Source organism: Hirundo rustica, chromosome 7 (genome assembly GCF_015227805.2).
Source record: "Hirundo rustica isolate bHirRus1 chromosome 7, bHirRus1.pri.v3, whole genome shotgun sequence".
Lineage (NCBI taxonomy): Eukaryota > Metazoa > Chordata > Aves > Passeriformes > Hirundinidae > Hirundo > Hirundo rustica.
Window position 1 is genome coordinate 22,938,212 of NC_053456.1, and position 15,046 is coordinate 22,953,257.

At 41.3% G+C, this 15,046-nt stretch overlaps 1 protein-coding gene across 1 annotated transcript in view; it reads right to left on the minus strand.

Moving 5' to 3' along the window:
* Window positions 1-15,046, minus strand: part of TTN (titin) — a 242,806-nt gene that overhangs the window by 164,769 nt on the left and 62,991 nt on the right. Inside the window, 24 exon segments of the mRNA XM_040069199.1 lie at window positions 228-509; window positions 3,258-3,545; window positions 3,707-3,994; window positions 4,138-4,416; window positions 4,494-4,772; window positions 4,877-5,155; window positions 5,521-5,808; window positions 5,934-6,212; window positions 6,360-6,641; window positions 6,757-7,035; window positions 7,736-8,017; window positions 8,897-9,184; window positions 9,317-9,604; window positions 9,706-9,984; window positions 10,085-10,363; window positions 10,462-10,740; window positions 10,947-11,234; window positions 11,360-11,638; window positions 12,148-12,429; window positions 12,541-12,819; window positions 13,402-13,683; window positions 13,892-14,170; window positions 14,360-14,647; window positions 14,757-15,035. Of these exon segments, the coding sequence (XP_039925133.1) occupies window positions 228-509; window positions 3,258-3,545; window positions 3,707-3,994; window positions 4,138-4,416; window positions 4,494-4,772; window positions 4,877-5,155; window positions 5,521-5,808; window positions 5,934-6,212; window positions 6,360-6,641; window positions 6,757-7,035; window positions 7,736-8,017; window positions 8,897-9,184; window positions 9,317-9,604; window positions 9,706-9,984; window positions 10,085-10,363; window positions 10,462-10,740; window positions 10,947-11,234; window positions 11,360-11,638; window positions 12,148-12,429; window positions 12,541-12,819; window positions 13,402-13,683; window positions 13,892-14,170; window positions 14,360-14,647; window positions 14,757-15,035 (6,774 nt within the window).

Here is a 15,046-nt window from a genome sequence, read left to right on the forward strand (position 1 = left end):
AAAGAGAATAACGAGGACAGAAGACTCAAGTAACTCTTCTGATGCTAAATAGCAAAGACAAACAATAGGTAAGAAAGATCTGCCACAGAGATCAAAAACAGACAAGAGATTTGCCATCTACTCAGACAAGTTTTGGCCTGTCTGACACAAGAAATTAGAATTTAAGAGCTTTTCCTAAAGGAGGACACTTACAGTTAGAAAGAGAAGGAAAGAGCTGAGATTCTGACCTTTTACTCTCAGTGTAGTACTAGTGCTTGCACTACCCGCTGGATTCTGAGCTTCACAGGTGTAGTCACCACTGTCTTCAACACTGAGGTTGTGCATTTCAATGGCTGCCACTGAATCCACAAAGGACATTCTGTATTTTTCACTGGGATGGATTTCAGTTTCACCTTTGTACCAGGTGACTTTGATTTCTGGAGATCCACCTATTTTGCATTCATACGTTGTGGAATCGTGCTGTTTCACAAGTTTTGAGGAGTCTAGTTTCTTAATAAACCTTGGTGGTTCTGGAAAGCCAAAAAGGGGAGATGATGCTTTAAACTACGCTAATTGTTTGAAAAAGCAGGGAGATATGTAACTGAATGTAAACCTTAGGGACTTCAGCAAAAATTCTGATTTTGCAGTTGCTATAAATTTTTTTTAGATGGTTTCAAGTTGGTCCAAAATCCAGATTAAGAAGCAAGTAAGTTTTCTATATGCATTTCAGTGAGTTTCTCCTTAGTTTACTGACGCACTGTACCTGTCCTTGTATGTATTCACTACAGATTAGTTGATATGTGTGGTTTTCTTTACAAAATATGCTCATTATACATGAGTAATCAAAATGCCTGATGCAAATGCAAGAATCCAGCTGTTCAGCCAAGAGATGTTGTTAAAAGCATTTATGTTGAGTAATATAGCAATTGCTTTATAATATCATATGATTAATAATTAATATAGTCAATAAGTGTATCTGCATTATAAGCCCTCACACATTTAATGCAAAACCAAACATAAAGTTGCTCATAAGAAATGAAAGTTAAGGAGTGTAAGTAGAAAACAATGGAGCTTGGAAATAATCATGCTGAGGAGAATTATGAGATGGTTGGTATTACAGACATTGGTGCTAAATGTCCTGTGATTGAAAAGTAAACCAGATGGTTACATTTTGTTCCATAAGGAGATGAAAGGAGTTTGATACTTTTCATCAAAAGTACCATCTAGATGATTAGAATCACAAGACTGAATGCTCATAGATCAAAGATGTAACCAGTAAAACCAAGAGGTGGTAACGTGGACACAACAAACCAACCTCTCTGCAAAACAGGATAAAGTGCCTCTTTGTGTGACAGTCTGTAAAGTGTAGGAAGAATATCTAATTCATTATGGATTATTTTGACCTGTGGGACAGTTGAAAAACATCCTGTGTTGCTAGAAACAAAACTTCCTGGGTTTCTAAAAACAGAAATGATGATTTGTTAACATTAGGGTTCTCGGAACCTTAACAATTTGCTATCGGATTTCACTTTGAGAAAGAGTTGAATATCTATCTGTGTACTAACAGTTGCTGAGTAGTCATACTCTGATTCCACTCCTTTCAAAAAATGAGGGAATACACATTAGTAAGGTGTATATATTTAGAATGTAAAGCAGTTCTAGAACATAAAGCAATTATTAAAACTACAGATTAGGAACATTAGATGCTAGAGTGAGAAAGTGAATAAAAAGCTGTGAGGTTTTTGAGGTTAATTAAAAGAGAGATCTTAATTCTACAAACAAAACCTGCATGTCATAGAAGTGAGACAGCATGTGCTCAAATTAAAGGCATTGAAACCAATACACCCAAAGAGATTGCCCTTTCAAGGCAATTTCTTTTGAAATTAGTTTGAAACAATCAACACCACTAATTTTACAGTCCTGGGAAAACTGTACAAATTCTAAAGAGTACTCACACTAAAAAATGTCAGGATTTTTTGTGTAAATTCAGGATTAAAACCAAAAATCAAACGAACAAACAAACCTGAAAAAACTCCTCAAGGTTTTACAAAAAATAAAAATAAATAAGGTCACCTGGGATCATAACGAATGGTTACTCTGTTCAAATAAAGCTATGAGCAATGATATAATTAACAATAAACAGAATTATTGTGGTAGAAAGAAGCTTCAGATCTTCTAAAGAGGTTTGATTCCTTGCTACAATTTTTCAATGCATTTTGTAAGTCAAGCCACATAATACAGCAGCCCTACTTATTACTGAATCTAGGTAGTTCAGTCTTACACACTTTTTCCAACCCCACGAAGAAAAATGCTTATGGCTGGAGTAAACTTGATATATATAAAACATTTGGCAAATAATTTATATAAAATCTTGCTACTAGTAGCTCAGTTTCCTGTGTTATTTGTCTTAGAGACTAACAGGTTTTACTCTTGAAATATTCTATTTGCACTCCAAAGTCATAGAGGAAAGAGAAGGGAAAAAGAAAAAAAAAGGCAAAAAAGAGGAAAGAAAACACTAAAACAACAAAACAACAAGGACCTTGTAACTCAGGCATAATCTAAGCAGTGTATGTTACATTTCTTCTCTTATAAAATCAGTAAGATTGAAATATCCGGAACAGTTATAAATATGTTCCCACCTACACTGAGGAAATTGCAGTAATATACACATGTCACTTGCACAAAGAAAATCTGAGCCATTCATAAATTTAGATTTTACTTTTAGATCCACACACTATAAGGAGAGATGAAGTATTGTGTGGGATGGATATTTGTCACAAAATCTGCTCTCAGGTGCCCCAGTTTTGCTCTTTAGAAGAGCAGTTTTCAATGTTTCCAATCTGTGAAAGAGCAAAGCTTTTTGCAGGAGCCGCACATGCAGAAAAAATACTTTTAAGCCTCATAAGTGAACTGAATTTCTATCAGTTTCCTTTCACACCCCTGGGCAACCTAGTGATTGTCACTGCTGGAGAAAGACTTTAGAAAGACAGATTTTGCTGCCCAACAGAACCATTCATAAAGGCACAACAAAGTAATAAGAGAGAGTTAATGTTTCGATGGAAGGATCCTTTTGATAAGAAAAATCACGTACTATACCAAAACAGAAGAAATATGAGTAAGTATTTAAGTATTACAATAACATTTAAGTGAAACAAGACATCTCAGAGTAACTTCTTGTTACAATTGTTAGTCACACAAATGTTTGCATTCAGGACTGTGTTTTGCAGGTGTCTGCTTTGCAAAGAAAATCTCATAAATACTAGAGCCCACAGCAATACCTTGTACAGCCAGCTGAGCTGCACACGCATCCTTTCCAACACTGTTGCTGGCAGTACACGTGTAGAGTCCAGCATCCCCTTTACCAACTTTTAGAACTGTCAAGCTGGCTGTGTTTTCCACCAGTGTCATTTTGTAGTTGCCACCTGGACGAATCTCTCTGTTGTCTCTGGTCCAAGTAATCCTCATGGGAGCAGAGCCAGTCACGTGGCACTTAAAGGTTGCACTTTCCCCTAGTGCCACATCGATAGATACCGGCTTGATGTCAAAGAAGGGAGGTTGTAGGTGTTCTGCAAAGAGGAAAGCATGGCAGAGCTCACCACCAAGGCTGCCTCACCGTGCCATGCCCATTGTCCCTGGCCACCGCACAACGGGTAGAGTGGGAAAAAGGGTGAAGAAGTAAAAGACAAAAGACATACAAAAGATTTTCATGACAGTGTGATCTACAAACCTGTAAGGAGAAGTTTGGCACTGGAAGAGGCAGTCCCCAGAGCATTTTGGGCTGAGCAAGTATATTTGCCACAGTAATCCATACTAGTTTCTAAGATCTGTAAGGTTGCAACATTATTTAAGAAGGCTGATTGCATGTTATCAGTGTCACTTAAGAGAACCCCATCCTTGTACCAAGACACCTGGATAGGCTCTGAGCCAGTTATGCGGCAGTCAAATGTCACTGGGGCACCAACCACCTCCTGAATATCTTTAAGTTTCCTGGTGAATGTAGGGGGAAGTTGACGTTCTGCAAAACAATAATAATCACCACTATCAGTAGGAAGCCAACCTAAAATTAATTATCTTTGAAATTAATAATCCCCCCATTTCTGTAGACAACAAAGAGCTCCTACAAAGTACCCCACAAAAGAGCAGCTCTTGGCCCATCACCTTTAACAACAAGCAAAGCTGTGGAGGTGGCAAAGCCGATGGTATTTTCTGCTTTGCAGATATATTCTCCGATGTTGCTGTCCTCTACAGCAGAGAATGCCAGTGTTGCCACATTGTTCTTGAAGTGCATTTTGTAAGCCTGCGTTGATCTGAGCTTGGTGTCATCTTTGTACCAGGACACCTTGATTTCTGGTGAACCGCTAATCTGGCATTTTAAGGTCAAGGGCTCACCAAGCTTCACCTCCACACGGTCCAGATGTGTGACAAAATAAGGTGGTTCTAGGGAAGGAGAGAACATGGTGAGCAGAGGCAGAGCATCACTAGGGTGTGTTAGGGGCATCAGGGGTGGTGAATACCTAAGATGGATACAAGGCTGTGGCAAACATCCCCACCCGCCTCATTTGCCACCTCACAGGTATATTCGCCTTCATCATTCTTTGTGCTGTTGAAGATTTCAAGAATGCCAGATTTTTCAGTAGTTGTAACAGTGCAGCGTTGAGACTGAGCAATGGGCATGCCGTTTCTCTTCCAGGTAACAGAGATGGGAGGGGTGCCAATGTAGCTGCTTTCTAGCACAATGGACTTCCCCTGCTCCACACTGAAATCACTTAATTTCTTCACAAAAACTGCAGGCTCTGTGGGGAGGTACAAATCAATAATAAGAGGGACAGATGTGGAAGAACTGCAGGCAGGGAGTGAATGAAGATAACTGTGCATTCATGCACACACCCAAACACACCTTTCACAAAGAGCTGTGTTGTACATGAGGCACTGCCAGCATCATTTGTGACCACACAGGCATAGTCCCCACTGTGGCCCGGCTCCACGTTGTACAGCTGCAGCTGTGCCACAGACTCATTGAGAGAGATGGAGCAGTTGCTGTCTGGCACCAGCTCCCTGATGCCTCTGAACCAGGTCACTTTGAAGGGAGTACTGCCCTTGATGTAGCTGGTGAATGTCACATTTGATCCAGGCAAAACTTCCTGAGGATCAGGTGTCTTCACAAAAGAAGGTGGTTCTAAGGATCATGCAAAGATGCCAAAGAGGGAGAAAGATGTTAATAGGAGGGTCTCTGTGGGAAAGAAAGTGAGCAGTCTTGAGTCCAAAAGAAAAAAATAAAAGAAACCATGGGAAAACAAAACAAAACAAACCAACCAAACAAACAAACCCCCAAAACAAGACCAAAAAAACCAAAAACCCACCCATAACCAAAAAAAACCCCAAACAAACCATGATAAAGAAACCATGGGAAACTAAAGGGGGAAAAACAAAACAAAACAAAAACAAAAACAAAAAAGCAAAAAAAAAAAGAAAAAAAACCCACCACACCCGAAAAACCGAAGAAGAATTTTGTTGAAGGCATGGCAGTATCCTTCCACTGACCTTGTACAGTCAAGAAGGCACTGCATTCATCAGATCCAGCCACGTTGGCTGCCACACATGTATATGTCCCTGTATCTGTGACATCTAGGGCATTCAACTTCAAAGCACAAACATTATCCAAGAATGAGATTTCATATTTTTCTCCACTAACAATCTCATTCCCATCTTGAAACCAAGACACAGATATAGGAGCTGTGCCAGACACTTTGCACTCCAGCAGCACAGAGGAACCTAGCACCCCATTCGTCTCCTTTAGTTTTCTTGAGAATGAAGGAGGAACAAGGCGATCTAAGCAGGACAGGGCAGAAGAACAGGAAGACAAGTGTTGAGGTTTCTTTCAAGGGAAAGAAAAGGGGAAAAAAATAAAAGCTTTCTTTAAAGACAAGAGTGAACAATAAAGACATAGACCTGACCTGAGACATCAACTGAAGAAGTGCAGCTGCTGTCCCCCACTTCATTGTGCACCTCAAAAGTATACAAGCCCCTGTCTCCCCTGTCTGCAGAAAAGACTTTCAAAGTGGATATATTGTTGAAAAAGTTAATTTGGTATTTGCGGTCACTCTTTAGTTCTCTGCCGTCTTTGTACCACTTGGTGATAAGCTCAGGTGTTCCTCCTACTTTGCACTCCAAGGTAAAAGGATTGCCAGCCATTACTGTGATGGGCTCGGTCTTCTCTAAGATGACTGCTGGTTCTGAAATAGGAAGGGAGGGTCTGTGTGTCATAGGGAAATCTACCCACAAGCTTGTGAACACAGGGTGTAAGCAGAAGGCAAAGGCTGGTAGAGCCAGCTGTGCAAGCTGTAAGACACTGTACCTATAGTGGAGTATGCTATACCCACCTAGGACCTGTAAAAAGGCAGAGCACTCCCGCATGCCAGCATCATTTTTGATCTGACAGATGTACTTTCCAACGTCAGTTCCCTCTGCACTGGCAATCTCAAGAGTTGCAATGTTGTCCATAAACCACATTTGAACATTTTCACTCTCCCTAATAACTTCACCCTTATCCTTGAGCCAGACAACAGAAATTGGTGGGGATCCTTCCACTACTGCCTGCAGGGCTGTTGGCTCCCCGATGAAGATTGCAGTGTCACTCAGCTTCTTGGCAAACCGTGGAGGTTCTGACAGCAAAAACAAGGACGCAGAAGCCAGTTAATCATATATGCTTGCTTGGAAGAGCGACAGCCAGGAGATCAATAAAAGAGGGCAGTGATGTTGATCCTCTAGCATACTAACCTTTGAATTTCACTGGGCAGGTGCAAGTGTCGCTTCCCACTTCATTCATAGCTTTGCATTGATATTCTCCAGTATCTTGAGATTCCAAATTGAGAATATGAAGACTGGCAACGGAGAGTTTTGTTGTCACCTTGAACTTCTTGCTGCTCCTGACCTGCCTCCGGTCCTTGAACCAAGCCACCTCAAAGGGTGGGGTCCCTGATATCTCGCACTGAAGGATAACATCTGAGCCTTTAAGAGTGTCGACAGGGCTTGGCACCTTGCTAAAAACAGGTGGTTCTATAAAAAAAGAATCACATCATAATGTGTGAGCTTTCTTCTCTGGGTGGGTTTCCGGATAGTAGCAGGAAGCGACATATTCAGGAAGGGAGCCTACGCTTATACTGTAAACACATTTTAGCTTTTAAATATGTGGCTTCACCTCTAAAAAATCCCAGCACTCAGAGTCCAAAGGGCAGAAAATGTGATACTTCTGCACCTGTTTGGAGTCAGTGCTCAGTGTCCTTCCCCAAAAGCCACTCTGCCTGCACTCTAGGGTCACATTCCATATACATTCCTTCTTTCTAGTCATAAGAGCTACAGTCAGTGAAGTTCAGCTACACAGCCTCCTCTTCCGTCTTAAATGTCATTCCTGTCAGTATCACTTTGTATAAAAAGGAGGCAGAGGGATGGCTGGGACACCCTCACCATGGCTGGTGCTCCATCTAGTCCATGCTTCCCTTGTGATCTGAGAAGCTTGCCTTGTTCAGCCTGCAACTGACTTAAATGGGGAGATGAGGGCACGACTGCACCATAGTGCTGAATACCCACCACTATTTCCTGCCTGATCTCTGCTGCCTCAACACAGCAGCATTTAAATGCAAAAGCAGCTGGAGAGACACTGTCCCAGCAGCCACCAGCTGCTGCAGCAGCAGTGGGATGTGCGGCTGGCAGTCCTGGCAGCCAGGGATTCTGGTGGAGTGTGGAGCCATGTGCTAACCTTTCACTGTGACTGAAGTGCTGCAGCTGGCTGTGCCAGCAGAGTTGTGGGCTTCACAGATGTAATCCCCAGCATCTTCAGCACTGGCACCCAAGATGGTCAACGTTGCCATGGAGTCTACAAAGGACATGTGCAGCCTATCGCTTGCCTGGAGTGTCTGATCATTTTTGTACCACACGATTCTGATCTCTGGTGTGCCACTGATTTTACATTCAAGCTGAACTGTGTCCCCCTGCTTCACGAAGCGCAAAGCTTCAGGCTTCTTGATGAACTTGGGAGGCTCTGCAGAACAGAATAAGTATGTAGACAATGACAACATACCTGTTTGCCACGTGAAATCTACAGTGCCGAGCAAGAGTTCTGGGAAGCACAAGTGTACTACAGCACAAAAGTAAAATTATTACAGAAATTGGCTGCATTCCCAACCAGAGTTTCCTCTGAAGGAAATACAGAAGATGAAGAAAAGAAGGCAAAGACAACAAACAAAACTATGTTCTGCCCACTTTGGAGCTCGCTGCATGAGACATTTGAAGCTGTAAAAGATACCCAAAGAATGGTTGCTCCACCCAATCAAAATTTTGCTGTTACCTTTGACTGGTAACAAGTAACAGGGTTCCCAGGACAACATGAAAGATTTGACAAACCCTTCATCCCTGGGAGCAACAAAAATACGGTAGGGATTATTTCACTTGCTTACACATCTTTAAAGTATATTTCTGCATGAAGAAATTAAGTGATTCATAATTTAGATTAAATCAACAATTCAGAATTCCAACTGAAATCTTTAGCAAATTTGAAAGAGTCACCTATGCAGTACAACAAATGCAAGGTAGAGATGTATTTACTAATAGTTTTCTGCAGAAATTGCTGTGAGTGACTTCCACAGTGACTATAGTTTAAATATTAAAGTAAAAAGCAGTGTGAGTGCAATTCTCCATACAAACAGGTTTACAGAGGTACCTTTCTCCTTGGAGATTTTACAGGCACACCAGACTTCTGCAGTTACACAGTGTGATGGGAGAAGGTCATTACATGATTTATGTCTGCAGTCTGGAAAGCTACTTTCTATGTACTTCTAAACTAGAAATGGTAGAAGATCAAAGACAAAGAGATCTCTTTACCCAAGAAAAAGAAAAGGCACAAAGAAAGGTGACTTAATACCTTTGACACTGAGTTGTGCTGAGCAGAAGTCTTTCCCAGCTTCATTACTAGCTTGGCAAGTATATTGGCCAGAGTCTCCTTTACCCACTCTGAGCACTCGAAGGTGAGCTGTGTTGGCTGTGAATGTAATATTGAAATTCCCTCCAGTTCGGATCTCCCGACCATCCTTGGACCACGTTATGTGTATGGGCTGGGCTCCCGTAACATGACATTCAAAATCAGCACTTTCTCCAAAAGGCACATCAATAGATTCTGGTTTGATGTCGAAGACAGGTGCTTGCTTGGGTTCTAGAAACACAAGAAAACCATGTAATACTCATACCTCAGAAAAAAGCTAATCCAACACACAGACACCATTGCATGCATGAAATAAGACGGAGGAGCCCGTGATCCAAATAAAAGTTTTATAAGCCAACACACCTGCCACTGTGAGCCTAGCGCTTGAGGTGGCAGTGCCCACAGAGTTGGAGGCTGTGCAGGAGTATTGCCCAGTATGATTCATCTCGGTTCGCACCAGTTGCAGCACTGCAACGTTATCTACAAAGGATGTGTGCACATTGTGGTCATCCTTTAGCAGCACACCATCTTTGTGCCAAGTGACAGTAATAGGCTCTGAGCCGTTGAGCCGACACATAAGCTTAAGGGGTAAACCAGCGGGGTGCTCGATGTCCTTTAATTTTCTTGCAAAGGAAGGTGGTTGTTTGCGTTCTGGAAGAAAGCAAGTAAAGGATAAATACACCCCTGGAAGCAACTTTTTTACAGTTTTGCAAAAGAAAAAGAGTTTTAGCAAGATAATATAAAATCATCACCTTGAACTGTTAAGAGAGCCTTTGTAGATGCAGTTCCTACACTGTTTTCTGCCTTGCAGGTATATTCTCCACTGTCGTTGCTAGCCACTTTGTTGAAAATAAGTGTAGCAACATTGTCTTTAAAGAACACTTTATACTCAGGAGTAGACCTGAGTTTTGTATCACCTTTGTACCAAGACACAGTAATTTCTGGTGTTCCAGCAATGTGGCATTGCAATGTTGTGTAAGACCCAACTGACACCTCAAGAGGTTCCAAGTGTGTAACAAAGTAGGGAGGTTCTAAAAAAAGAGAAGCAATTAGACAGGCTTATTGTGTGCAGGTTTTGAAAAGCATACACTTGAAAAAAAGGCAAAGAAAAGAAAGAAAGGGAGCACACACCTAGGGTAGAGACTACAGCCTCACAAACATCTCTTCCTGCCTCATTTTCAACATGGCAAGTGTATTCTCCTGCATCTTCTTTGGTGCTGTCAAGTATTTCCAGGATGCAGGATTTCTCTGTGGTGGTGATGCTACACTTCTGAGATTGTGTGATGGTGTGGCCATTCTTCTTCCATGTTACAGAGATGGGCAGGCTGCCTGTGTAAGTGCCCTCAAGGATGATGGGCTTGCCAGGCTCCACATACTGATCACTCAGCTTCTTCACAAACACAGCTGGCTCTAATGAAAGGTAAGTCACAAATGTTGAGCACAACATGCCAAATGGAGAGAAAGAAACAATAATTTAACGTAAATGGAAAGACATCATCTTTACAAACCTTTTACTGTAAGGTGTGTTGTACAATTTACCCTGCCAGCATCATTAGTCACTAGACAAGTGTACTCTCCGCTTTGGGGAGGAGTTACATCAAATAACTCAAGCTCCACAATGGACTCCTCCAAGTAGATATTGCATTTGTCCCCTGGCACAAGTTCATTGGCCCCTCTAAACCAGTTAACCTTAAAAGGAGGGGTTCCTCTCACAACACATGTGAAAGTGATGCTTGTGCCTGGCAATACATCCAGAGGCTCTGGGGTCCTCTCAAAAGAAGGTGGCTCTAAATACACAAAAGAAAAAGACAGATGAGATAAATTGCTGCAGCATAGTTCTGGTATTTCCACACACCTACTGAAGATAAAGAACAAAACCTTTATTTTTCTGTCAATAATTTTCCCCAAGAACACTTACAAAAGATTGCAGATAATTTCAAGAGAGAAAGAGAAAAAAATAGCTCAGAGGGCTTCCTGACTATCATATACCTACCTTGTACAGTCAATGCAGCACTACATTCATCTGAGCCAGCCGTGTTGGTAGCTTTGCAAGTGTAAGTGCCAGTATCTGAGTGGTTCAGTAAATTAACTTCTAAAACACATAGGTTATCTGAAAAGGAGATTTGATGTTTTTCTCCACTGACTAACTTAAGTCCATTATGGAACCAGGCAACAGAAATAGGAGGTGAACCTGACACTTTACATTCCAACAGTGCTGAGGAACCCAGAACACAAGGGGTTTCCTTTAGTTTTCTTGTAAAAGAAGGAGGAATGATTCGATCTGCATAAGAAAACATAATAAATCCATGGTTAGGGAGAAAATGAGTAAAGGAATGGAAGAAAGGACAGAGAATATGGCCAAAGAAAAGCTTTTATGAAAGATAGAAGACAAGCTACGCAACCAACCTAAAACATCAACCGATGCCGTACAACTGCTTTTCCCCACGTCGTTTTGCACAGCAAAAGTGTACAATCCACCATCTTCCTTTTCTGCATCCATAATTTTAAGTGTAGATACATTATTGAGGAAAGTGATTCTGTATTTTTGGCTGCTGGTCAGTTCTTTGCCATCCTTGAACCACCCAGTGGAAAGCTGGGGTGTGCCTGCTACTTTGCATTCCAAAGTACAGGCATCTCCTATAGTAACTTTCATGGGCTCTGCTTTCTCTACAATGACTGCAGGCTCTGGAAGGAGAGATGGGTAACATATATGGTTAAAACAGGGTTTGATTAGTATTAGCTCTAAGTATTATAGCAGCATGAGATGGGGTTTGCACGTTTGATACTAAGGAAATTTTGATTTGTTGGAGTGTGGAGTTTTTTACAGCTGTTTTTTCCATATTTTCTGCTACTGTAAACTGCAAATTTCAGATGCTTTGCAAAATTAAGTAAAAATATTTTAAAATACTTTTAATAATTTTAAGGTATATATTCATTTAAAATCTAAAATATTTTCATCTCCCTCTCTGAGCAGGCATGAGCAGAAGACATGACAGAAATACAGAGTGGTTCCTTTCAACCCTACTGCTGGACAGCTGGAAATATGGAACCTGACTTCTGCTTGTTGGGGAGAGAAGGATTCTCTGTTTTGTTTGTTTTGAACTCAGAGGCATGAGCAAAGTATACAGCTGATACCTAATAGCCAAGTTTCTGACTTTAAAAAGAAATTTCCTTAATTTGTGTTTTTTACCCACCTAGAATAGTTAAGGTAGCCATACACTCGCGACTTCCAGCATCATTTCTGATCTGGCAGGTGTATTTTCCAGCACTGCCTGTCTCTGTGCGCACAAATTGCAAAGTTGCAATATTTTCCATAAACGTGATCTTTGTGTTCTCACTTTCTCTGATAATTTCCTCTTTGTCTTTAAGCCACTGCACAGAAATTGGCTGGGAGCCCTCCACTCTTGCTTGTAACTCTACTGGTTCACCAACAACAACAGTCATGCTGTTTATTTTAGTCAAGAACTTTGGTGGTTCTGAAGAAGAAATATGCATTTACAGTAAATACTCACAGTATTTCCACAAAGAAGAGCAATGCAGAAGACACTTCTGCAAGGCTGCAGAAGATGCATGTACCAGTACTTTACCTTTCAGCTTCACAGTGCAAATACAAGTGTCACTTCCTACGTCATTCTGTGCTTTGCACTGATATTCACCAACATCTGCAGCTTCGACATTAAGAATGTGAACGCTTGTGTGGTAGTTCTTGGCTGTAACCTTGTACTTCTTACTACTGCGGATTTGTCTCCTATCTTTGTACCAGGCAACGTCAAATGGAGGTGTTCCTGAAATCTCACATTCCAGGCTAACCTCAGATCCTTTGACAATGTCTACTGGAGAAGGCTTCCTGCTAAAGACAGGAGGTTCTAACAAGAGAAGAAACAAACATTTAGAAGGTAATCTGAAGCTCTTTGATTGACAAAGACTCTATAGATACCAGCTTCTGGAAAATGTGACTGCTGAGAATATCTACAAAATGGGCAAGACTTCCCTCATTTTCTGGGCACAATATGAAATGAGCTTGAACAAAGGTGAGCGTTAAGAGACCTTAGTTAGCCTTTAGAAAAGGTAAACAGAGGGGTGGCCTTTGGCAGAGAGGGTACAGATCTCATTTAGCTGGTAGTAATCTCCCAAACAGAGTGTAAAACTGACACTAGTTATGTCTGTTCTTTCTCTTCATATTTCAGCTCCTTGATATAGCAATTCTCACTATGAACTGTCTTGGATATTAAAAAATATAGAACTGGGAAAAAACTAGCTTAGGACTCATCTGCATTAAGAACATCATCTCTTTTGGCAGAGAAGATGAGGGGGCATCAACAAACAAACACGACATGAAGAACAGGGCAGTCCTGAAATAAATTAATCTCATGTTCCCGTGTATTTCTAAGGGATACAACCACCAGGAGAAAAATAAGATGCAGTCAGAGATCAAGAGGACAGCTAACCTTTCACTGTGACTTTGGTGCTACAGCTGGCCTTGCCGGCAGGGTTGTGAGCTTCACAGATGTAGTCACCGCTCTCATCAGTACTGAGATGATTCATTTCAAGCACAGCCACAGAGTCAATGAATGATGTCCGGAATTTTTCACTGGTAACAATTTCATGGTCATTTCTGAACCACACCACTTTCATCTCTGGAGATCCACTTACTTTGCATTCAAGCCGGGCTGAATCACCCTGCTTGACTACTTTTGCTGCCTCTAGCTTCTTAGCAAACTTGGGGGGTTCTAAAAAACCAAAAAAAGTGGGGTCAGGAAGATCTGAATTAATACTGGAGAGAAAATAGGTGAGAAAAGAGCCAAACAACTGTGGGTCGCAAACACAGGGTAGGGAATTCACTTGGTGGTGTTTCAAAGATCACCAAGGTGGGCTTTGCAAAAAGGAGCTAGAAGAAGGAGACAAAAAGACAACAACACAACAAGAAAGAGTGCACACCTGTTACCATCAGTGTTGCAGTGCAAGAGTCACTGCCAACGTCATTTGAAACGTGGCAAGTGTAGTGCCCACTCCTAGAAGAATCCACTGAATAGAGGGTTAAGAACCCAGTTGAACCTTCAATCCCAATGAAACAAGTTGGACCAGATACAAGTTCTAAGTCTTCTTTGAACCACTTCACTGTAAAAGGTGGTGTTCCTTTCAGTGTGGCCTTGAACTCCACTGTGGAATCTGGTATGGCTTGCTGGCTTTCAGGTTTTACTAAGAAGCTTGGTGGCTCTGCAGTTTTTCAGAAAAAGACACGGTTTCATCAGAAATGTCTAAGAATGAAGAAAATCAGTGAGGCAAGCATGGAGACCAAGTTTTCAGTATTTACATTAAGATGTATAAGAGTGTTATGTTAGCATAAGATTTAAGGTATTTCCCCAGCATTTATCACAGATAAGAAGTAGTAAAAGAGTTTCAAACCTTTCACAGTCAGGACGGCACTGCAAGAATCATTTCCAGCAATATTAGAGACACTGCATGTGTAATTTGCACTGTCTGCCAGCTCTAGATTAGCAATCTCGAGTGACATAGTATTCTCATGGCACAGGCTTCTATATTTTGCACTGTCAGTTATCTCTTTTCCATCCTTAAACCATTTTGCAGCAATGGGTAGTGACCCAGAGACTTTGCACTTCATTTGGATAGAAGATCCCAGAATGGTATCCTTTTTGGTTAGTTTTTTGATAAATACAGGAGGAATTGATTGATCTGCCCAACACAAAAAATAGCAAAAAAAAAGTTAACACTTGTTAACTTCTTGCTTATCTTTCACAGAGATTATTTTTCATTCCCTCCCTGATGGATTGGCAATACAAACCTAGCACGGTCAGAACAGCTTCACAGGTGCTACTTCCAAAGTCATTTTCAACCTTAAAACTGTATGTACCACTATCCTCCTTTGATACGGGTTCGATCCTGAAACTGGCCACATTGTTTTCAAAGCTCATTGTGTAGTATCTACTGGGCAGGAGCTGCTTGCCGTCTTTGTACCATCTTATTCGGAGCTCTGGTGTCCCAGCCACAGTACACTCCAAAGTCACGGGGTCTTTTTCAGTGACTTTAAGTGATTTAGCCTTTTCTATGATCTGTGCAGGCTCTGAGGTATAA